Source organism: Saccopteryx bilineata, chromosome X, assembly GCF_036850765.1.
Source record: "Saccopteryx bilineata isolate mSacBil1 chromosome X, mSacBil1_pri_phased_curated, whole genome shotgun sequence".
Lineage (NCBI taxonomy): Eukaryota > Metazoa > Chordata > Mammalia > Chiroptera > Emballonuridae > Saccopteryx > Saccopteryx bilineata.
Genome location: NC_089502.1, coordinates 45,362,411 through 45,387,262, shown reverse-complemented (window position 1 = coordinate 45,387,262; position 24,852 = coordinate 45,362,411). Strand labels below are relative to the sequence as shown.

The window sequence follows — 24,852 nt, the reverse complement described above, 5'->3', positions numbered from 1 at the left end:
CTCTCTCTCTCTCTCTCTCTCCTTTCTCTCTCTCTCCCTCTCTCTCTCTCCTCTCTAAAAAATTAATAAATAAAAATTAAAAAAATTAGAAAGATTTTTAATAACGTATAAAAATATGAAAAATTTAAACTAAACTCGTGCCTGACCTGTGGTGGTGCAGTGGATAAAACGTTGACCTGGAATGCTAAAGTTGCTGGTTCAAAACTCTGGGCTTGCACCGTCAAGGCACATATGGGAGTTGAAGCTTCCTGCTCCTCCCCCCCTTTTGTCTCTCTCTCTCAATCTCTGTCTCTCTCCTCTAAAATGAATAAATAAATAAAAATAATTTTTAAATAAATAAATAAATAAACTAAACTCGCCCTGGCCAGATTGCTTGATTGGTTAGAGCATCATTCTGAAGCTCAGATTGCCAGTACGATCCCTGGTCAGGGCACATACAGGAACAGACTGATGTTCCTGTTTCTTTCTCTTACTCTGTCTCTCTCTAAAATCAATCAAAAATAAAATTAAAGAAAAAAAAAGATTTCTTTAAAATATTTAAGGTAAAATTAGCTCTAGAACACTGTTTTGCATTTTTACCTTAAGAGAATGGATAACTAAACATCAACAGCAATAACTCTTAAAACTGTTTGTTTGCCTGACCTGTGGTAGCGCAGTGGATAAAGCGGCAACCTGGAAATGCTGAGGTCGCCGGTTCAAAACCCTGGGCTTGCCTGGTCAAGGCACATATGGGAGCTGATGCTTCCAGCTCCTCCCCCCTTGTCTCTCTCTGTCTCTCTCTTGCCCTCTCTCTCCTCTCTAAAAATGAATAAATAAAAAAATTAAAAAATTAAAAAAAATATTAAGAGATTCACCCTTTAAAAAAAATTTGTTTGCTCAAAGTTGTTCATATTAGTGAAACAACGATTAATAATCTCTAAGTTAAATTTCACAAAATGAAACCACTGCCTTCTAATTTAACTTTGAGGCATAATACAGGGCAAAACCCAAGTAGCATACTTTCTATTTCTGTCCATAAACACAAACAAACATCAATACAGATGATAATACATATAAGGAAACAAACAATTGTTCTTTATACCTTGGTTCCACAGCATAGGACATTGTTATATGACTTCTACAATAAATTCCCATTTTTTTTTCCTGGAATAGCACACCAGTAAAAATGTGAACTTCTAAAATTTTAGTAATTTAGTAATTAATTTTGATTTTGACACCATATACTATGGTGTGAAAGCTGTAAAACCCAAATGTTTTCTGTGTCATTTGGCAAAGAAAGGCTGGGGGATAATGTTCTGCCAAACTAGACTGGATACGCCATCCTGGGACCAGCTTGTGATCACCAGCTCAGTTCTAGCCCTTCCAAATTATCCGTTTGCCTCATTCAGCCTAAACCCAAAGCTTAATTCCTTTTGAATCAAGTCAAATTTCCTTTCCATCAATTAATCCTAATTTTTCAGAAAACTTATTTTTTTTATTTTGTCGATCCTAATGCACTTCAAATCAAAGAAACTGTTATAATGTTTAAAATAATTATAGATGGTGACTAGCTTCCTTTAGTGTTTTGCAAGATGTGTTTCAAGTACTATACAAATACATGGGAAAGTAACAAGAAAACTTAAATTTTAAACCTGGATTACTACACAACACTACACTATACTATTCCTATACTCTACTTGGTGCAGTACAGGATGATTTTGCTTTGAATACTACAGGACATAAAGATGGAAAAGGCCATAAAACATACATATTTTAACAAAAAGAGCTTCATAAACCAGCTGTACTACAAAACACTCCCTTTACCAAAGATTATTTTGTTTATCTCTTAAACATCTGAGAGGTTACTTTCTTGTAGCTGTAAGGAATGAGCACTTTTAGATACATTACAATAATCTCTAGAAGTATTTGGCATCTTAGTTACATTAACATTAACAGGATATTATAACTATCATAAAAGAAGGCTGCACATTTTAATTTTTTGAGCCTCTTGGAGTTTTTGAATGCTTTTTATCAGTTTGTGTTTTGGAGTTGTTACCTTTGGAATTCTTCTGTTTAGTTGGCGATCTGTCTGGAGCTGAAGACCTAGAACGCAACATATACTCATCTGGGGAGCCTTTAAGTCGGGTTGGATTCCTCATCTCTCTATCCATTTCTTTCTGAAGCTTTAATGCTAAAGTCTTATCATTTTCTTCTTGCATTTGTCTCTGAAAAAGGGCATATTCCACCTCTAACGGCTTTAGAGGGATGATGACTTCTGTTTTCTCTCGCTCCAAGGAAGCTTTGGGGGACATTTTCCCTCTTTTTACAGAAAAGCATGGATCCCTGTCTGTTTCAAACAAAGTTTCCTGTTGTTTTCTTTTAGAAATATCTTTACTGATCAGTGGGTAAGGCTCTTCATCTTCTTCAACTGTATCAGTTCCAACTACCTGTGTCATATCTGATATACTCTGTGTTTTGCCACGAGGCTTAATTGTGGCTTCTGTGGAACAGGAAGCTCTGGGTTTAGGCTCCTCATGAATTATGACACATACCTCCTTATCATGCTTGCTTGGTGTCATTTTGACTTTTACTTCAGGGTACAATCCTGTACCACTGCCACATGACTGAGGCACAGGTGACTCTATTGAAGACTGTGCAGCTTGTTCTTGGATTTCAAAGCATATTTGAGAAGGAAGGGTTGGCAGGTCTTCCTCCATTTCTGTGTCTTGCCATGCAGTGCTCTTTATACCACTGGTGACAGTGCAGCTTTTCTGGCCCTCTTGCGCAACTTTTGAAACTGACACGAGCCGACAGTCAGATTTAGGTGGCAAACACTCCTGAGTATCTCCAGTACTTCTTTGATTCTTTTTTGATCTGATTGTGAATGGATCATATTCTCTGGTACTCATGGGAGAAGCCAAGTCACTTTCCACACAGGAATAGTTTATGTCAAAGCTTATCTTTTTTGCCAGTGCTTCATCAGTTATCAGCTGTTGTTGTAGCCTTCTTTTCATTATTTCTGCCTGTCTTTTTTCCTCTAGTGCCTCCTCTGCCAATAGTTTCTGTATGTATTCTTCACTGGCTTTGTTTTCTTCTTCGTCAATGGCTTGCTTCTCTGCCTCTATCTTTCGCACTTCCTCTTCATATTCTCTTCTCAATTCTCCAGGCTCACTTAAACGATGAACTATCTGCAAGTTATCACTCGTTTCTACTGATTGTGGGCAAGACTGTCGAAGGTGACATTCTGTTGGATAGTGTTTTTTAATTTTCTCCCACAATTCCGTATTGACAAGAGATTTTCTTCGCATATGGTACCGGGCCCATGAAGAAACCCAGAAGCGGCAAAAGGGACAGCATAAGTCTGCCTTTTCTGCAAGGGATAGGAAGCATTCCTTACAGAGCGAATGATCACATGGTAGCGTTACAGGTTCTATCAGGATTTCCAAACAGACCCCGCATTTGTAATCGGACAAGGGAGGGATGGCCTCTTCAGGTACATCCATTTTACTATGCTACTAAGGCAGAGTCAGGCAGAGTCAACTTCAACACCCAGAAGAGACGTTATCCAGCCACCTATGGAGAAAGACAGTGAACAGGTCTGTGTTTAAACATAATGCCCAGCAGCGTATCAGAGTTCAGAGATTGGGAGCATCAAACACCTCTGGAAGCAGAAGCGGCTCTGCAGGCTAGGCACACAGTACAGCCTTGGGAGGTGGTATCATGTCCACATTTAGAGCAAATGTGTCCACGTTTAGAGCAAAAGTCCGGTAAGGAAATAAATGAACCTCTCCGTAGTCAGGAGACCTTGGCTGCTCTGAGGTACTTAACGGTTTGGGCAGTATGGATACGGAAGATGGTGGGCACCGGGAAGATGGCGGGCACCGGGAAGATGGCGGGCGTGACAGTTGGCGTGAGGGGAGTTCCGTAATGTTTCCCGCCACCCTCTCACCAGGTGTGGATGTAAACTAAGTTACCTCCTCCCTCTCTTCGGTAAAGATGCTTCCTTCGATGTGGGCAGACAAACTGCAGACAGTCCAGGAGCACGGCCTCAGCGCCACTGCTTGGTGGAGAACAGCCTCAGCGCCGCAACCATTCGAGGACGAACAATGCTTCCGCTCTGCCCCGGAAACACTCCACTGAAGCAGGCCTTCCGGTTTACTGTTGCTATGGCAGTAGTGCACAATCACGTCCCCGCATTCCAGAGTCTCGCGAGGTTTCCCAAGGTTCAGAGTTCATCCCTCCCTTTTCTTGGGTCTGCTGAAAAGCTTCTACAGATCTTATCATTAAGAAAAAGATTTTGGGGGTATCATCCCAACCTATCTCTTTTCCTGTTCCATTAATCCTTTTAAACAAATGCACTTATAAAGTAGCAGTCTCGTCAGACCAGAAGTGGAGAGTGTAGCAAAAGCAGAATAAACTGTTAATCGAGCAGATAAACTAAGATGGTTCAAGCAAGAGGAAAGTGCTGAGGATGGGAGTTGAAATCAGCCTCAGCAACTCTGTTTTAGAGACAAGACTCCAAGCTCTAAAATTCTTGGAAGAGGAAATAGGGTACCAGGTAGGAAATCATGGGAACAATTAATCAAGCCCTGTTATAAGAATTATGGTCTGATTCCATAGCAGGACCAGCAAGCGGTAAGGATAAATCCTGACATACAAAATAATTGGCCTAAACTTTCCTTCCTAGAGATAACATCTAGGCCTCATATGTATTTCAGTGCCAGGCCCAGACAAACCAAGAGGGCAATGCCAAGAACATCTGTGATGTAATTGACCAATCAGTGGACACCATGACTTTGAAAAGATACACCTTAAAAAACTGATACTCTATTGATACATTTCCCTAAGACCTCCTCTGAACTTCTAGCCTTTAAAACTTTCAAGCCAGCCTAAAGACACAGCCCACACTCTCCCTCCCAGGAACAAACCCAATCTTTTTCTTTCCCCTTCTTCCACAAGCATGCTTTCTCCTAAACTCTAAGATCTCACAAGACTTGCAACCAAGGGAGCAATAGACAGTATCAGCTTGTCCAGAACTAACCCCTGAACCCTTCCCCAAGGTCCCCTTTTCTCTAACTATCCATTGAGCTGACAGTAGCTGTGCCCATGCTCACTTCTTCCCATACTTTAGAGCCAAAGTAGCATTGCCTAGTTTTTCTACTGTTGCTTCTTCTATCCTAAACCCCTCCTTGTTTCACTGTCTCCAGCTTTCAGAAACATATTCTCAAAATCCCCTGGACTCCTGTTGTGAAATCTTTCCTGTTAAAAGTCAAGAATCCTTGCCCTGGTGAGATACTTCAGTTGGTTGGAGCGTCATCTGGAAGCACAGAGGTTGCTGGTTTGATCCTTGATCAGGGCACATACAAGAACAGCTTGATGTTTCTCTTTCTCTCTCTCTCTCTCTCTCTCTCTCTCTCTCTCTCTCTCTCTCATTCTCTCTTTTCCTTCCTCTATCTTGGTAAAATAAATTAATTAATTAAAAGAAAAGAACAAAGTCAAGAGCCCACACACTACAAGTTGACTTGAAGAAGACCCTCTCTGGTCCCCATTTTTTTCTGGTAACACCAGGACATTTGTTAAGATCAGATATTTTTTGATCAATTGTACAGCTCCTGAGCTTTGAAAGAGTTTCTTAAATCCCAAACCCAGTAAATGCATCTGGAAAGATGCTCTACCTTTTGCATTTAAGCCAAACTTATTCAGATACTTGGCATATTTTAATATTCAATTTATCTCTATTGCCTTTTAAAAATTATATTGTCTAAAACTAATCTTAGCATTAGGAAAAACTATAATATTCACAACTAACTCTCATTTTTGGTCATTTTCTATGCCAAGATAGTACCCTAGTTTATACTTCATTCTGTAAGTTTCCATGAAACTATATTATCAATAAGAATTAGAAAAATAATGAAAAATAAATTTTCACAAAACTGCATTGTTCTAATTTTCAATAACAGTTATATAAACGCATTCATAAATAATAGTAGTGGCACTACTATCACTTAACAGGAAAAATTAGGTTAGTGTTTTCCTCTATATGATGTCATTCACTAAACACCGACTGATGTATAAGAATGCAGTAAGCAAAAGCGCATTGAAAAATTTAATATGTTGAAGAACATTAACTTCTTTGTGTCCATTTGTTAAAGTGCTAAGTAATGATTTTACAAATAATTACACTTTAATAGGCAGAAACACATTTATGTCCTTTTTGCTTTTATGATGCATCTAATGATAGATGTAGTATCACACAAGCTGTTGTTTTTAGGTACACAGCATCTCTTAATGTCCAAAAGAAAATGAAATATTATATGTCAGTACCTGATCAGTGACTGTATAAAATAAATTAGCGGCTTTTTTTCTTTTAGCTGCTTTTAATCGAAGCTCATTCATCATGGCTTAGAAAGATGAAATACTTTCGGGCCATTCTTACTGAAAAATGGCAGTGAATGTTTAATGTCAAAAGTACAAGACAATAGTTTCAGATTAGTAAAATTTCTTTTATAATAGTTAGATTTATATATGCTTGGGTTTCTCCTCCTCCTCTCTTTTAAATATGTTTCTTAAAGAAAAATTTGGAAAATATTTATTTTTTAATATTAGGTTCTTTACCTCTGCATTTTTATATCATGGTCTAATAAGAGATAACTCTTTTTTTATTTTGTTTTTTACAATTTTCTCCTGGGCTGTTCTGTACTATAGTCATTAATATTTTAAATTTATTTTTACTTAATTTTTTATTCATTTGTGAGAAAAAAGGAGGAAAGAAGAGAGATACATCAACTCATTTTCCACCTAAGTGTTCCATTTACTTGTGTACTCTTTGATTGCTTCTCCTATGTGCCCTGACTGGGGATCAAACTCACAACCTTGGAGCAGCCAGTTAACAATTTATCTCCTGAGCCACCAGGCCAGGGCTCGGTTTTTAAATATCACAAACAAATATCTATAAAAGGATTAAAATTAATGACATTCCACTCTTTTTTTTTTTTTTTTTTTGTATTTTTCTGAAGCTGGAAATGGGGAGGCAGGCAGACAGACTCCCGCATGCACCTGACTGGGATCCACTGGCACGCCCACCAGGGATTGATGCTCTGCCCATCTGGGTGTTGCTCTGTTGCAATCAGAGCGATTCTAGCACCTGAGGCAGAAGCCATAGGGCCATCCTCAGTGCCCGGGCCAACTTTGCTCCAATGGAGCCTTGGCTGCGGGAGGGGAAGAGAGAGACAGAGAGGAAGGAGAGGGGGAGGGGTGGAGAAGCAGATGGTCGCTTCTCCTGTGTGCCCTGGCCGGGAATCGAACTCGGGACTCCCACACGCCAGGCCGAGGCTCTACTACTGAGCCAACCGGCCAGGGCCGACATTCCACTCTTGATACATAAATTCTAAAGGGGAACAAAGTTTTCCATGACAAAATATGCCTCTTTGGGAATATTGATTATTTCAGGCCGGTTAATCTTAAAATTTGGTGGACAAAAAAGCTCTGAAAACCAAGTTAGAAGTTACCTTTTGCAAAAAGACATTTGTTTTTGTAAGAGCAATTTTCATTTGTAAGGTTGTTTCCCTCACTACCAAGCCTGTATTCACTATCAGTGAAAAAAGTTGAGACTTAAATTTGCATATCAATCTTAACCCATATTTATTGTGCTTTTCCTAGTAAATTCCCATTGCTGACTTCCCACTCCCAATATCTTTTGTTGTCTTTAGCTGAATGAGGTACTTAAGGTTAAGGCTTCCTCCACTTTGGTGTGATGCTCAGTTTTTCTGGATCTGTTCTTATGTGTATAGTAGGTATACATTTTATTAAACTTTAATTTGTATTTTCATATTAATCTCTCTTTATGTCAACTTGATTATTAGACTATCCAGAAGAATCTTAAAGAGTAAAGAAAACTTTTTTCTTCCTGACAGTCCAAAACTGAATAAAATAACTGAATAACAAGCTCTCATATATTTACAGAGAAAGACCAGTTAATAGTTTTAAATTAAAAAAATAATTGCTGAAATATATTTATACTTTTTATTTTTTTAATTTGATTTTAGCATGTCCAAAATTAATTGTGCAGGTCAGGTTTGCAGTCTGGTAACACAAAGAAGTGTTGATGTTGCAAGAGATAAAGAACAGTCAGAAGAAAGTCTTTCTTGCTTTTTGAGAGACCTCAGTATTTTTCTCTAAGGATGATTCTCACTCACATTGTGCAAGGTAATCTGCTGTATTTATTCATAATTTACTGATTTAAATGTTAATTTAATCTAATTTACCCCAATATCTAGACTGGTGTTTGATCAAATACCCGGCTACCTTGGCCTAGCCAAACTAACAAAAAGAGCAATAACTGATAGATATGTGAATTCTAAACTGCCCTCTTGATGTTCTGCTTATCTGTCAGACCTCACCCGTACTGGACTATTGCCCCTGAGACAGAAGAATCCCCAAGAAGCTGACAGGCCCCCCAAGGAGGAGCATTTTGGACATACCAGGACTTTTGATTCAACACCCACTTGCTTGAGACTCTCTTTTTACCCTATAAATTCATCCCCCTAGCTTTTACTGGTGCTCTTCTCCCCGGGAGAAGTGCCTGGGAGGGTTCTTTTATTCCTTTCAATAAAGCCTGTTACTACAATCTTTTCAGACTCCCATGGATTCCAATATTTGGTGCCAAAACCCGGGACAGGGTACTAAGTGCATATTGTATATTGGATTAAAGGTTTTGATTTCTGCACTATAAAGTGGGGCAGACCGGGAGCTTGCTCTCTCGGTTCCTGAGATTATCATTAGAGCAGAGAGCAGGTTGGAGAGCAGAGTAAGGCCACGTGGAGGAGAGGAGAGGCAGCCAAGATGGTGGAGTGCTAAAGGAGAAGCCAGTTAGTGCAGAGTTTGTATAGAGAGAAGGAGATGGGGAACAAAGGAGAATGAGGCTAGTGAGCTAGAAACCTTTGATTCTAGGAAACTCGGATAAGTCAGTAGCTTTGTGAGCGCTGAATGAGTGGGTTTTGGAGCCAAGTGTGTGTTTTTACTTGCCCACCTGGTGCAAGCTAGGATTAAAGCTAATGGCCCACCAGTTCTTGGCTCCATTGTTTCATTACCATCTGTCTAAATCCAATGCAAACCTGCATGGGCAGGGCGACTATGATGGTGTCCATGTATACTAACCATACAATAAATAATATGTATTTTGACCCAAATCCAGAAACCAATGTAAGCAAGTTAGACTATTATATAAAGTTGACTCAGTGGATAGAATGTCTGCCCATAGTGTGGAAATCCTGGGTTTGATCCCTGGTCAGGGGACACATGAGAAGTGACCATCAGGTAGCATCTCTTGCCCTCTCTTTTTTCCTCTCTCAGCCAGTGCCTCGATTGGTTCCAGCATCGGTCCGGGCACTGAGGATAACTTGGTTGTTCCAAGTATCAGCCTCAGACACTGAGGATAGCTAGGCTGATTCAAGCATCGGCCCAGACAGGGCTTTCCAGGTGAATCCTGGTCTGGATGCATGCAGGATTCTGTCTCTCTATCTCCTCTTCTCTCACTTAAAAAAAAAAAAAAAGAATATTATATAAGGGTTAAGATAAAAATATTATCCTTTAAATAAATAATTTTTATAATTAAACTTTTACCATAAATAATATTAGAAATTCTAAATATTAGAACTGTAACATAGTATAAAAATCCTAGTGTTGCAAAAAAGAAGCATTTTGTATTTTTTCTGCAATCATTAGAAAGTTAAAGGGAATTTTGTTCCAATAACATTGTTGTAGTTTCTTTTTCTATTGTTATCACTTAACTTTGCTATTTTAAATTTTCTATCCACTACTAATTTTAGACAACTTTACCAGACTAAGTTGTTTCATGCTACTTTATTTAGGGCACTTGCATTTTCACTCCTCAACAGATTTTATGCATTTTTCATATGCTTCTTCACTTATTAGTTCATCTAGTGCTGAAAAGTCACTCAGTGTCATCTTGATCAGCCAACCATCTTCATAACAAAATTTGATGACAAGTCCTGGATTTTCTGCAAGTGCTTCACTCATTTCAGTTAATTCTCCTGATAGAGGAGAATAGAGTTCACTAGGACCTTGAACACTTTCCAAAGCACAAAACCCATCTTGTTTGTTTGATATTGTCCCAATTTCATGAAGATTACAATAAACAACATCACTCAAAGCTTCCTGCACAAAATTACTGATTCTCAATGTTTCATTACCGTTTTATATTGTTATCAATCCATATTTCTTTCTGAATTTATGTACTGAAAGTAGGTTGAGGCTAGTGTGCAGTGTCCACGTGCTTGCTTTCAGACCCCAGTACCATAGCAGGCAGGGCGCTGTGGACACTAAGGGAAAGCCCAGGATCCAGGCCATGACCAGCAGGCTATGCACTGCTCCCCATTTTCACAGGAATTTAGGGTTCTTGGCACAATTCCCATTAAAATATTTTAAAGAGTTTTTGATAAAGATCACTAGGAGACATCTTGAATGAACTTACTGGGTGAACGGATGGGGTAATTGTGTGTTGTGTCAATGTTAGAAATCTCCAAAACTGTAGAGACTTTTTATACAAGTTTATTTGAGCCAAACTGATGGCATGCTGGGAAGCAAGATCTCAAATGCTTCAGAGAATGACAGTTTTGCAACTTTTTAAATACATTTGTAATTAAGGAAGGAACATGAGGAATATTACAAAATAGTGGAAGGAACCAAGACAGGGAAATTTCTATGATAGGATTACAAAATAGTTAAGATTATGTACTGCCTTGAAAGTGATCACCCTTCCCAGTGGGTATGAAAAAGTGGATTACTCTGCATTTCAAAAGTTTTTTTAACCTAGATGCATAAGAACAAAAGACAGGGCTTGCTAAAGATGAAGACAAAACTTTTTACTAAAGAAGTTATGGTCCTGGAGTTGACTACCCACTGTGATCTGCCCAGTTAAGGATTTATGATTAGATCACCTTGTGTGATTACATTTTGTCAATGAACATGTAATATTTATTACAAAACCACCTTTTTTTAAAATTCACAGTCACATTCTTAGACTAGATACTGAGAAACTGGTTATTGGAAAACTGGTCAAGAGATGGCACCTATAAAAATAATAAAAACTTAAGGTTCTAGACAAGAACCTTTAAAACGGGTCTGGAATAAAACTTAAAAGTTGATCATTTAAGTAATTTAGAAAATGAGGAAATGATATAAGATTTTGTTTATTATTTGAAATTTAAAATATAATAGAAGAAAAGTACTTTTATTTTCAATATTGTAAATGAACTTGAAGTAGACAGACCAAGATTGTCTAGTAGAGACTTTAATATAACGAATGTGTAAGAATGACTTGCAAAGGTTCAGTGGATAGAGTGTAGACCCAGCACACTGAGGTCTCTGGTTTAAAACTCTGAGGTTGCCAGCTATAGTGCAGGGATGTTAGCTTGACTGTGGGATCATCAACATGATACCAAGGCTTTTGACTTGGCTGGAGTCACCCCAGTCAAGGTATGTAGGGGAAGCAATCAATGAAGCACTAAAGTAAAGCAACTATGAGTTGATGCTTCTCATTTCTCTTTCCTCTCTTTCTATCTTCTTGTATATCTCAGTCTCTCTCTAAAAAGAAAGAAAGGAAGGAAGAAAAGAAAAGGAAGGAAGGAAGGAAGGAAGAATGTGTGGTAATATTATATTTTGATAGTTTTCATATAATGGGCTCTGTTTCTACTGTGTGCCCAACATAGCAACTAACTGGTACTTATGACTTTAAGTAACTAAATGAAGAGATTTACTGAGCAGCCCTGGCCGGTTGGCTCATTGTTAGAGCATCAGCCCAGCACCTGGATGGAAGTCCTGGGTTCAATTCCTAGCCAGGGCACACAGGATAAGCACCCATCTGCTTCTCCTACTTTCCTTCTCTCCTTTCCCTCTATTTTTCTCTTCCCCTCTTGCAGCCAAGATTTCACTGGAGCAAAGTTGGCCTGGGCACTGAGGATGGCTCCATGGCCTCTGCCTCAGGCACAAGAATCGCTCCGGTGTTTTATTAAGTGGGCTGTACTGTAGCTGGTTTCTAAGATGCAAAACAACATAAATTTAACAATAATAATATAGCCAGTTAGACTGTGACAAACTTTCCATTTCCTTAAAAAAAGAAAAAAGAAAAAGAAAGACTTTACATACACAATGGAGGGTTAAATAAATAATATGAAAAAAGAAAAACCTGTTAAAGCATACTTATGTTTACTTCTGCACAACTGTGTGCCAAGCGAAAATGTGATTTGCTGCACATGGTATATCGCAGCATGTCTTCTTCTCAAGTAATATTAACAAAAAAAAGCAAAGATATGGGACTGACTCAGCAGCACTTGCAGAGCTCCCCAGATAGGCAGAGCATCACCCCCTAGTGGGCTTTCCAGGTGGATCCAGTTCGGGCACATGTCTGTCTCTTTGCCTCCCTGCTTCTCACTTCAGAAAAATACAAAAAAAAAAAAAAAAAAAGACATTTACTGAGGAACCACTCTATGCCAAAACACTTGTTATTTTGGAATCTGATGATCCAACAGTAAAAAATAATAATAAAACAATTTCTGTTCTCCTTTAACTTATTTTTCTAATGGTGGGAGAGAGACAATTACAATTGATAAGCAGTGCATATATTCTCAGTGAATGATAAACACTGAAGAGTAAATAAAGAAGGCAAGAAATTGGGTGAATAAGAAAGTTTGCCTTTTAAATAGTGTCCAGAGAAGACTTCACTGAAAAAAGGACATTAGATTGTGACCTAAAGAAGGTGAGGAGAGCTAATTCTTGTGGTTATTAAGGAGAACAGAATTTCAGCAGAGGGAAGAGCAGGTGCAATAATCCTCTGGCAGAAGCCTGTCAAACTTTGTGAAGATATAACAAAGAGGCCAAAGTAGCGACAGTAGAAGATCAAGAAGGAATACATTAGGAGATGATAACAAAGAGGTAAAGGTGGTGGTGGAAATGGTAGAAAGAGAGGCCTTATAGACATTTTATAGTGTGATAACAAACTTTTGAGAGGTTTAAAGCAAAGTATTAACATGATTTAATTATTTTTGATGGAATTTCCTTTTATGGTTATTGACCCCTTCTGAAGTGATAGAAAACACTTTCCTGAAGTAAATAAATGTTACCATTGAAATGAAGCTAATATTAGACTTACTTTTCTTCTCATGTAGGAATTACTCAGATTAATTTCAACCCATGTCAGGAAATTTTTCAATGTAATGTTTCCATACTGAAATTTTACTGAAACATAAAATTGTGTACTTACTTAAACTGTTGGTTCAAAGTTGTAACATTTGACCCTTTTCTTAGTTCCAGTCAGTGCCTTATTGTCCTAGAATATAATTAGTCAAGTTTGAATGAATTTCCAAAGGAAAACTGATAACATAAATAGGTACAGGCAATAATATTTGGAGAAAAGTAAACATACACAGGCAAAATTTTGTTTTCTAGTAATACATAGAGAACCTGGTAGGGATAAACAAAGTTTAAAAAACCCCAGTTTTTAATTTAAAAATTGTGAGTAAATCACAACTATGCAGAGAACATATTATGTTATTAATGGTTTTGGTCTAAAGAATTCTTTAGAAAATCCAGTGTTTTGTGCAAGAAATATAATGATGGCCAAGGCAGTTATCCCTTTTATCAAACATTAGATCTGCAATGTATTGTGCTCCCACTTAGAGTCACTCTTGGGTTAGTGCTGTATGCCTGTTATCATATTTTAGAATAGTTTACCCATGAAATAAATAATATCTTCATTTTACAAATGAGAAAACTGAGGTACGGGGGTTGATAACATTCGCTTTTACACAGCTCTTAGACAGAAGAGCCTCAATTTGAGCCCAATATTTTCTGACACAGAAATGTAGGAATGAACAAGATAGGCATAGGCATAGTCTTCTGGAGAAATACTTGCTTTTTTATTACTGTTTCAGTACATGCTATAAACAATGCCACACAGTTAAAAATATTGAACTTGTGAAAGAACTCTGTGCATTAATTTCTCTTTCTCAGCAAATCAAAAACAAAAGCTAATTTAGTAATCAAATAAGTCTTTTTTTTTCACTCTGTTCATTCAATCTCCCAAATAGTAGATAAAAGGGATGAAAGAGAGATAGTGCTATCCCATTTCCTAAAGAAAAGTTTCTTCTCATATTTGTGTTCTAAACTAAGAAGCTTATTATTCAGCTTTGTTGTCAGCAGAACTGATTGCCAATGAAGTGCATAAGTAGTAATCTGATTCATGCATCTTCTTGTTTGAACCTTTATAAATGAAGTGTTTACTTTAATGAATCATTACCTATAATTATAGCATCAGAACTCATGGTTCTATAGTTAAATATATGTCAGAGTTTACATTACAGAACTTTTTTCTCGTTTATAAAAACAAAAAAAAAAGGTGTGTATAGTGGAATTTGGTGTACGTAAGCTAATTCAAGGCGCAGTTGAAATTTAGGGTATTAGTTACCCTTTCTCAACACCAAAGTCTTCTGATGCAAAGCAGAGGGAGATTCATGAAAAATTTAGGAGATGTAAAAAAAGTGGATAACTTTTGTTTTCACTACTAAAAAGGGTGATCCAGTGGGATAATAAGGAAATGGGTGATGTAGCCCCACAGATTATAATCTCAGGAAGGGAAAAACTCAGGTTGCAGACTGCAGGTCTAGAACAATTATGGTTTGCATCTCAAACTGTATTAGTTTGGGTTGCCATAACAAAATACCATAAGCTGAGTGTCTTAGATTTTTTGTTTCCGTCATAGTCCTGAGTACTGACAGTCTGAGATCAAGGTGTAAGCATCGTTGCTTTCTGGTGAGAGCTCTCTCCATAGCTGGCAGATGGCCATTTTCTCATTGTGTCCATATGAAAACAAGGAGATAGAAAGAGAGAAAGAGAGAGGTGGAGGGAGAGAGGGAAGTATACGGAAGGAGGGGGAAGAAAAAGAGATTTCTCTTACTTTTATTATAAGGCTACCAATACTATCAGATTAGAGCCCCAACCTTATGATTTCATTTAACCTTAATAATCTCCTAAAAGCCCTATTTCTAAATACAGTTATATTGGGGATTTGAGCTTTTGAGCTTTGACATATGAGTTGGAAGAGAGGGACACAATTCTATGCAAGCATGGTCTTAAAAAGTAAATTCTTTTGTACTTCCATGCCCACCACCACCATTATGTCTTACCTAAGGCACCTGAACTCCAACTTCTACTATCCCTTCCTCAGGTAGTCTTATATTTATATGAACAACTGTGTTAGGATGGATCAAATAATAGTTGGAAACTTGGATGGATCAACAGATAAAGAGATGACAAATGAATGTATAAATACATATGTATTGTAGTAAATGCCTACACATACACATACATATATATTTGTGTTTGTGTTCTTTAAAAGGAGAGGATAGTGTATGTAAGGCCAGGAGCCGCCATCGTGGCCATTCACATGCAGGTTCCCATTGGATTTGAACAGTCATTAAGAAACAGCAGAGCCAAAAACTGGTGGGCCATCAGCTTTAATCCTAGCTTCCATCCATCAGGCAAGTAAAAATACACATTGGGCTCCAAAACCCACTCATTCAGTGCTTACAAAGCTACTGACTTATCCGAGTTTCCTAGAATCAAAGGTTGCTACCTCACCAGACTTATTCACCTCTGTTCCACATCTCCTTCCTTCTCCCTGCACAAACTCTGCACAAAATGGCTTCTCACTCAGCACTCCACCATCTTGGCTGTTTCTCCTGGCCTCCTTTTCCTCCATGTAGCCTTTCTCTGCTCTCCTCTCTAATGCTAATCTCAGGAACTGAGAGAGAGCAAGCTCCTGCTCTGCCCCACTTTATAGTGTAAAAACCAAAACCTTTAATCCAATATACAAACAAGGAAGTCTCTGATACAAAGTCACTTATCTGAGGCATAATGGGATTCCTCATGAGTGTGTACCACCCAACATCAAAAAGGGTGGAAAAGGCTTAGTCCAGAAGTCGGGAAACTTTTTGGCTGAGAGAGCCATGAATGCCACATATTTTAAAATGTAATTCCATGAGAGCCATACAGCGACACATGTACCTTAGGCATTATCCAATAAAAATTTGGTGTTGTCCTGGAGGACAGCTGTAATTGGCTCCAGCCACCTGCAACCATGAACATGAGCGGTAGGAAATGAATGGATTGTAATACATAAGAATATTTTATATTCTTAACATTATTATTTTTTTATTAAAGATTTGTCTGCGGCCCTGGCTGGTTGGCTCAGCGGTAGAGCATCGGCGTGGCGTGCGGGGGACCAGGGTTCGATTTCTGGCCAGGGCACATAGGAGAAGCGCCCATTTGCTTCTCCACCCCCTCCCCTCTTTCCTCTCTGTCTCTCTCTTCCCCTCCCGCAGCCAAGGCTCCATTGGAGCAAAGATGGCCCGGGTGCTGGGGATGGCTCCTTAGCCTCTGCCCCAGGCGCTAGAGTGGCTCTGGTCGCAGCAGAGCAACGCCCCGGAGGGGCAGAGCATCACCCCCTGGTGGGCAGAGCGTCGCCCCTGGTGGGCGTACTGGGTGGATCCCGGTCGGGCGCATGCGGGAGTCTGTCTGACTGTCTCTCCCTGTTTCCAGCTTCAGAAAAATACAAAAAAAAAAAAAAAAAAGATTTGTCTGCGAGCCAGATGCAGCCATCAAAAGAGCCACATCTGGCTCTTGAGACATAGGTTTCTTACCCCTGACTTAGTCCCAAAACCAAGCTCTAGGCTACAAGGATACTGCCTGCCCACAGCCCACCCCCAATACCCATTAATATAATCAATCATGCCCATCCCAAGCAAGAAGGGCAGCCAGTACCATCACCTGGGCGACAGGCTTCCACGTGGGCAGCACCATCTTTAAGAAAGTGAGCATAATATATTTTATCTGCCCAATAATCCATCCATATGCTTACTTTACTACCCACATTCTACACCACTGGCATCCCTGTGAAAGGAAATTAGGCACATTTTACAAATTACAACAACATGACAAATCATACAATTTCAACAATTACAAAGGTACATTTCACCAGTCTCTGAGCACTTTGCTAAAAGTGCAAAATGTTCTCTGTCTTCTTTCTAGCCATGGGAAAAGCTTCCCAGGTCAGGGGAAGGGCCTCTAGCAAAGCCTCCCCCAACCCCCATCAGGGTATTTCACATTGTCCAAAATCCATAAGTCCATTCAAGAAAGGAGCCAGTGCCCACTCTGATCATAGTCCAGGAAATCAGTCCACACACATGGGGCCTTAGCCACCCCCCTCATCCCTGCCATCCTGGCAGGTCTTACACTGTCCCAAAGAGGACCACTGACAATCAGCATTTCCATCTCTGCTATAGAGAGCATGATGGTATCTACCCCTATGTCCCAAAATCGCAGGCCTACCAGGGGCATAGTGAGAATTCCTTGCTGCTGGGCTCTCATCTTCTGGAAACTGAAGATTGCAACTCCAGCCCGATTCTCTTCATCCTCCAAAGAAGAACTGGAAACACCAGCTACCATTGCTGAAATCGAGCCCCAGGCCATTACCACCTTCTGCTCCTCGGGCCTTGCAGCTTGGGCCCCAGCCTCCTGCCGCTGCTGGCTCTCCACAACGTCCAGGGCAAGCTGCAACTCAAGAACCTGTGATTCCTTCTCCAGCGTCTGCTCTATTTCCAAACGAATCTCACAAACCTGGTCGGCCTCCACCGGTGCTTGCTCCAGCTCCAGGGTTGGCATCTCTTTCTCCCAAGTTTGCTCCAGCTCCTTCCACTGCTCAGTTTGCAGATCCCAGGCAGCCTCTTCCACAGAGCTCTCGGTTTCCTCACGCATGACTGTAAAAGTCAGCCTATGGTCCCCAAAAGTACAGACATGGGGAAATATAACAGCAGCCCGTTCTCTACTCCACCGCTCAAAGGTGATGGTGGCTCCATACCGAATTCCGAATCCTGCCACAGACTACGCCAAATGTAAGGTCAGGAGCTGACATCATGGCCATTCACATGCAGGCTTCCATTGGATTTAGACAGTCAGTAAAGAAACAACAGAGCCAAAAACTGGTGGGCCATCAGCTTTAATTCGAACTTGCACTCGTCAGGCAAGTAAAAACACACGTTGGGCTCCAAAACCCACTCATTCAGTGCTCACAGAGCTACTGACTTATCCGAGTTTCCTAGAATCAAAGGTTTCTAGCTCACCAGACTTATTCACCTCTGTTCCCCATCTCCTTCCTTCTCCCTGCACAAACTCTGCACAAAATGGCTTCTCACTCAGCACTCCACCATCTTGGCTGCTTCTCCTCGCCTCCTCCATATAGCCTTTCTCTGCTCTCCTCTCTAATGCTAATCTCAGGAACTGAGAGAGCAAGCTCCCAGTCTGCCCCCATTTTATAGTGTAGAAATTAAAACCTTTAATCCAATATACAAATAAGGAAGTCTCTGATACAAAGTCACTTATCTGAGGCATAATGGAATTCCTCATGAGAGTGCAGCACCCCACATCAAAAAGGGTGGGAGCCCTGGCCAGTTGGCTCAATGGTAGAGCGTCAGCCTGGCGTGCAGGAGTCCCGGGTTCAATTCCCGGCCAGGGCACACAGGAGAAGCGCCCATCTGCTTCTCCACACCTCCCCCTCTCCTTCCTCTCTGTCTCTCTCTTCCCCTCCCGCAGCCAAGGCTCCATTGGAGCAAAGTTTGCCCGGGCACTGAGGATGGCTCTGTGGCCTCTGCCTCAGGCACTAGAATGGCTCTGATTGCGGCAGAGCAATGCTCCAAGATGGGCAGAGCATTGCCCCCTTGTGGGCATGCCGGGTGGGTCCCGGTCGGGCGCATGTGGGAGTCTGTCTGACTGCCTCCCCGTTTCCAGCTTTGGAAAAATACAAAAAACAAAAAAAGGTGGGAAAGGCTTAGTCCCAAAACCAAGCCCCAGGCTACAAGGATCCTGCATGCCCACAGCCCACCCAACACACATTAATATAATCACGTCCATCCCAAGCAAGATGGGCAACCAATACCATCACCTGGGCAACGGGCTTCCATGTGGGCAGTGCCATCTTTAACAAAGTGAGAATAATATATTTTATCTGCCCAACAGTGTGCCACACTGAAGATTCTAAGTAGAACACTTTTTATAGCATATTTACAAAGACAATTATAATTTAAGGATTTGATCATTTGGGGAAGTAAAAGACATTCTGATATGATTATTGAGCTGACTTTAGAAAATCATCCACTGGGTTAAGTTCATCTGTAGTTTCTTGCTGAGTCTTTTAAAGTTATAACAATGAAAATAATAAATAGATTAATGCCAAATATAACTAACAAATATTTTCATTTTTTGAAATAAATTTAAATATTTTTCTTCTAAATATATTAGTACTAATGTTTCTGAACAGTCTTAAAATTATGTTTCTGTTAATTTATATAAAAGAATATTTCTTACTCTCAAATATATAATTTATTTATATATAAACTGGGATTACATTAAATTAAGAATGTTACATTTACTGCTTAGGTTGTTCAGGAGAAGTTTTTATGCCTTTCACTTTGTTGGGTGCTTTGAAGAAAAATTTTCTTTGGCTTGAGTACCATAGAAAACCTGACCCTGCATATAATATTTTTTTCTTAGATGCTTATAACAGAAATTTGAAGTATAAACTATTATAATAACCTCTTTGTTGGTTTGGAAATACTGACACCTGCTTTGTTATGCAGCATTATAAACATAATATGGAATTTTTAGGTTATGTTCAAAGAAGATTAATAAGTTTCAATATTGTCATTTACCTATAGAATAAATTGTATAACTTTGTAGAAGATAAAACATTTAAAACGAGCTATGGCCAGGTAGTGCAGTTGTTTGGAGCACCGTCCTGATGTACCAATGGTGCAGATTCAATCCACAGTCAAGTCACATACAAGAATCAACCAATGAATGCACGAATATGTGGAACAGCAAATCAATGTCCCTCTCTCTTTCTCTCTCTTTTTCTCTTCCTCTCTCTCAAATCAATATACTAAAAAATAATATAAGGCCCTGGCCGGTTTGCTCAGTGGTAGAGCATCGGCCTGGCATTCAGGAGTCCCAGGTTCTATTCCCGGCCAGGGCACACAGGAGAAGCACCCATCTGCTTCTCCACCCCTCCCCCTCTCCTTTCTCTCTGTCTCTCTCTTCCCCTCCCGCAGCCAAGGCTCCATTGGAGCAAAGTTGGCGTGGGCACTGGGGATGGCTCTATGGCCTCTACCTCAGGTGCTAGAATGGCTCTGGTTACAACAGAGCAACGCCCCAGATGGGCAGAGCATCGCCCCCTGGTGGGCATGCCGGGTGGATCCTGGTCAGGTGCATGCAGGAGTCTGTCTGACTGCCTCCCTGTTTCCAACTTCAGAAAAATACAAAATAAATAAATAAATAAATAAATAAATAAATAAATAATATTTTAAAAATTTCCATTGATTTGAGAGAGATTAAAAGAGAGAGGACGTCAGGAAGGAAGGGAGAAAGAGAGAGAGACAATCATCAACTTGTTGTTGCATTTCATTGTTCTATTTAGTTATGTATCCATTGACCAGATCTTGTTTGTGCCCTGACCAGGGGTTGAACCTGTGACCTTGGTCCACTAGGATGGTGCTTTACTCACTGCACACCTAGGCCAGGGCAAAAAAAGAAATTAAATGATTATAACTTTATATGCAGAATCCTTAGGAAGTGATTCTTATTTAAATCAGATTACCAGTGTAGTAAGGAACCAAAAAGCTGCAAAGTTCATATTGATGTTTTAGGAGGAAATGTCAGGCTTTCCTGTCCCGTTCTTAATTCTTCCTTTGGGGAGGGGAGGGAGAAGAATGTAGAAGTTTCTGGCTTGCAAGGACAATGGGTCATTTAATTTTAACTATAGAATAAAGGTTGTCTGAGGAACTTTTTTTCTCTTTGAATAAGACACAGAATTTATATACCACCCTACATTGATTTGGCTCTTTCTCCATTCCTGGAATCCTAGAGCAACATATCTCTAGGCCAGGAATAGTCAAGCTTTTTATACCTACCGCCCACTTTTGTATTTCTGTTAGTATTAAAATTTTCTCTTTTTTCTTTTTAATTTTATAAATTTTATAATTTTTATTAATGTTAATGGGGTGACATCAATAAATCAGGGTACATATATTCAAAGAAAACATGTCCAGGTTATCTTGTCATTCAATTATGTTGCATACCCATCACCCAAAGTCAGATTGTCCTCTGTCACCCTCCATATAGTTTTCTTTGTGCCCCTCCCCCTCCCCCTTCCCCTGGTAACCACCACACTCTTGTCCATGTTTCTTAGTCTCGTTTTCATGTCCCACCAATGTATGGAATCATGTAGTTCTTGGTTTTTTCTGATTTACTTATTTTACTCTGTATAATGTTATCAAGATCCCACCATTTTATTGTAAATGATCCGATGTCATCATTTCTTATGGCTGAGTAGTATTCCATAGTGTATATGTGCCACATCTTCTTTATCCAGTCATCTATTGATGATTTTTTGTTCCATTTCTTTAAAAAATGTCATCAGAATTTTGATGGGAATTGCATGAAATTTATAAATTGCTTTGGCTAATATGGCCATTTTTTTTTTAATTTTATTTATTCATTTTAGAGAGAAGAGAGAGGAGAGAGAGAGAGAGAGAGAGGGGAGGAGCTGGAGGCATCAACTCCCCTATGTGCCTTGACCAGGCAAGCCCAGGGTTTCGAACCAGCGACCTCAGCATTTCCAGGTCGACGCTTTATCCACTGCGCCACCACAGGTCAGGCTGGCCATTTTGATTATATTTATTCTTCCTATCCAAGAACAAGGAATATTTTTCCGCCTCATTGTATCTTTTTCAATTTCCCTTAACAATGCTTTGTAGTTTTTGTTATATAGGTACTTTACATTCTTTGTTATGTTTATTCCTAGGTATTTTTTTGTTGTTGTTGCAATCGTGAAGGAGATTATTTTTTTGAGTTTGTTTTCTAATATTTCATTGTTGGCATATAGAAAGGCTATGGACTTTTGTATGTTAATTTTGTATCCTGTGACCATACTGTATTGGTTTATTGTTTCTACAATAGTAATCTTTTTATGGAGTCTTTGGGGTTTTCGATGTATAGGATCATATCATCCGCAAAAAGTGATACCTTTACTTCTTTTCTGATATGAATACCTTTTATTTCTTTCTCTTGTCTGATTGCTCTGGCCAGAACTTCTAGCACCATGTTAAATAAGAGTAGAGAGAGTGGAGAGAGTGGACAACCCTGTCTTTTTCCTGATTTAAGGTGGAAAGTCCTCAGTTTTATGCCATTTAATATGATGTTGGCTGATGGTTTATCATATATGGTCTTTATCATGTTGAGATATTTTCCTTCTATACCCGTTTTGTTGAGTGTCTTAAACATAAAGTTATGTTTGTATTTTATCGAATGCCTTTTCTGCATCTATTGATAAGATCATGTGGTTTTTGTTCTTGTTTTGTTGATAAGGTGTATTACGTTAACCATTTTATGTATGTTGAACCATCCTTGAGATTCTGGGATGAATCCCACTTGATCATGCTGTATTATTTTTTTAATATGTTGTTGTATTCGATTTGCCAGTATTTTGTTTAGTATTTTAGCATCTGTATTCATTAGAGATATTGGTCTTTAATTTTCCTTTTTTGTTCCGTCTTCGCCAGGTTTCGGTATGAGGGTTATGTTGGCCTCAAAAATGTGTTTGAAAGTATTGCTTCTTCTTCAATTTTTTGGAAGACTTTGAGTAGAATAGGAACCAAGTCTTCTTTGAATGTTTGACAGAATTCACTAGTATAACTGTCTGGGCCTGGACTTTTACTTTTGGGGAGGTTTTTAATAGTTTTTTCTATTTCCTCCCTGCTAATTGGTCTGTTTAGGCTTTCTGCTTCTTCATGACTCAGTCTAGGAAGGTTGTATTGTTCTAGGAATTTATTCATTTCTTCTAGATTGTTGAATTTGGTGGCATATAGTTTTTCATAGTATTCTACAATTCTTTGTGTATCTATGATGTCTGTGGTGATTTCTCCTCTTTTATATTTGATTTTGTTTATATAAGTCCTTTCTCTTTTTTCCTTTCTCTTTTTTTTTGTCAATTTTGTTGATCTTTTCAAAGAACCAGCTCCTTTTTTTATTAATTTTTTCTATAGTTTTTCTGTTCTCTATTTCATTTATTTCTGCTCTGATTTTTATTATTTCCTTTCTTTGGCTGGTTTTGGGATGTCTTTGTTCTTCTCTTTCTAGTTCCTTAAGGTGTGAAGTTAAGTGGTTCACTTGGGCTCTTTCTTGTTTGTTCATATAGGCCTGAAATAATATGAACTTCCCTCTTATCACTGCTTTTGCTTCATCCCAGAGATTCTGATATGTAGTATTGTCATTTTCACTTGTCTGTATATATCTTTTGATCTCTGCGCTTAATTCTTCTTTGATCCATTCATTTTTTAAAAGTATATTGTTTAGTTTCCATATTTTTGTGGGGTTTTTTTCCCTCTTTTTTTCAGTTGAATTCTAGTTTCAAGGCTTTATGATCAGAAAATATGCTTGGTACAATTTCAATTTTTCTGAATTTGCTGATGTTATTTTTGTGGCCTAACTATGGTCAATTCTTGAGAATGTTCCATGTACACTAGAGAAAAATGTATACTCTGTCGCTTTGGGATGAAATGTCCTGTAGATATCTAACATATCCAGGTGCTCTAGTGTTTTGTTTAAGGCCAATATATCTTTATTGATTTTCTGTTTGGATGACCAATCTAGAGCCATCAGCGGTGTATTGAGGTCTCCAAGTATAATTGTATTTTTTTGTCAGTTTTTGTTTTTAGGTCAATAAGTAGCTGTCTTATATATTTTGGTGGTCCTTGGTTTGGTGCATATATATTAAGAATTGTTATGTCTTCTTGATTCAGTATCCCCTTAATCATTTTGAAATGACCATTTTTGTCTTTGTCTCTGAGTACTTTTTCTGTCTTGTAGTCAGCATTATTAGATGTGAGTATTTCTTTTTTTTTTTTTTTTTGGTTGTTATTTGCTTGGAGTATTGTTTTCCAGCCTTTCACTTTGAATTTGTTTTTATCCTTGTTGCTTAGATATGTTTCTTGTAGGCAGCATACAGTTGGATTTTCTTTTTTAATCCATTCTGCTACTCTGTCTTTTTATTGGTTAGTTTAATCCGTTTACATTTAGTGTAATTATTGACACTTGTGGTTTCCCTATTGCCATTTTATAAATTGCTTTCTGTTAGTTTTGTATCTCATTTGATTCTTCTCTTTTGTTTTTCTATCATTTGTTTTTGTTTGCTTGTATTCCATACGTCTTTCCTCTGTTGCTACCTTTTTTAAGTCATGTGCTTCTGTGGTGGTTTTTTCAAGGGTGGTTACAATTAAGTAATGAAAAGGTTACCTACCATATTCATTGTAGTGCACTATCTTGTAAGTGCTTCTGCACTTCATCGTCCTTTGCTACTGTTAATCTCTGTCTCTCCCCTTTTTCTTTGCTTTTGTTGTCACAGTTTAAATTTTGTTTTATTGTGTTCTTCATGGAGCTTTTACTTGTGGTTTTGTTTTGTTTTGTTCTTTGAATCTGGTTGGAAAACCCCCTTTAGTATTTCCTGGAGTGGGGGTTTTCTGATGATAAATTTCCTCATCTTTTCTGTATTTATGAATGTTTTTATTTCTCCTTCGTATTTGAAGGATAACTTTGATGGGTATAGTATTCTTGGCTGAAAGTTCCTCTCTTTCAAGGCTTTAAATATTGGGGTCCACTTATCCACTCTCTTATAGCTTGTAGAGTTTCTGCTGAGAAATCTTATGATAATCTAATAGGCTTTCCTTTATATGTTGTATTCCTCTTTTCCCT

At 38.8% G+C, this 24,852-nt stretch overlaps 1 protein-coding gene and 1 pseudogene across 1 annotated transcript; both read right to left on the bottom strand.

The window, feature by feature from the left end:
• Window positions 1–1,825: 1,825 nt before the first annotated feature.
• Window positions 1,826–3,482, bottom strand: LOC136317645 (E3 ubiquitin-protein ligase RNF168 pseudogene; annotated as a pseudogene).
• A 6,379-nt stretch (window positions 3,483–9,861) lies between these two features.
• On the bottom strand, window positions 9,862–17,715 carry LOC136317644 (glycine cleavage system H protein, mitochondrial-like). Its single transcript, XM_066250454.1, has 2 exons — window positions 17,287–17,715; window positions 9,862–10,155 (listed from the first exon to the last, which is right to left on the bottom strand). The coding sequence occupies exons 1-2, from the start codon at window positions 17,713–17,715 to the stop codon at window positions 9,862–9,864; spliced, it is 723 nt and encodes a 240-aa protein (XP_066106551.1).
• Window positions 17,716–24,852: the final 7,137 nt, after the last annotated feature.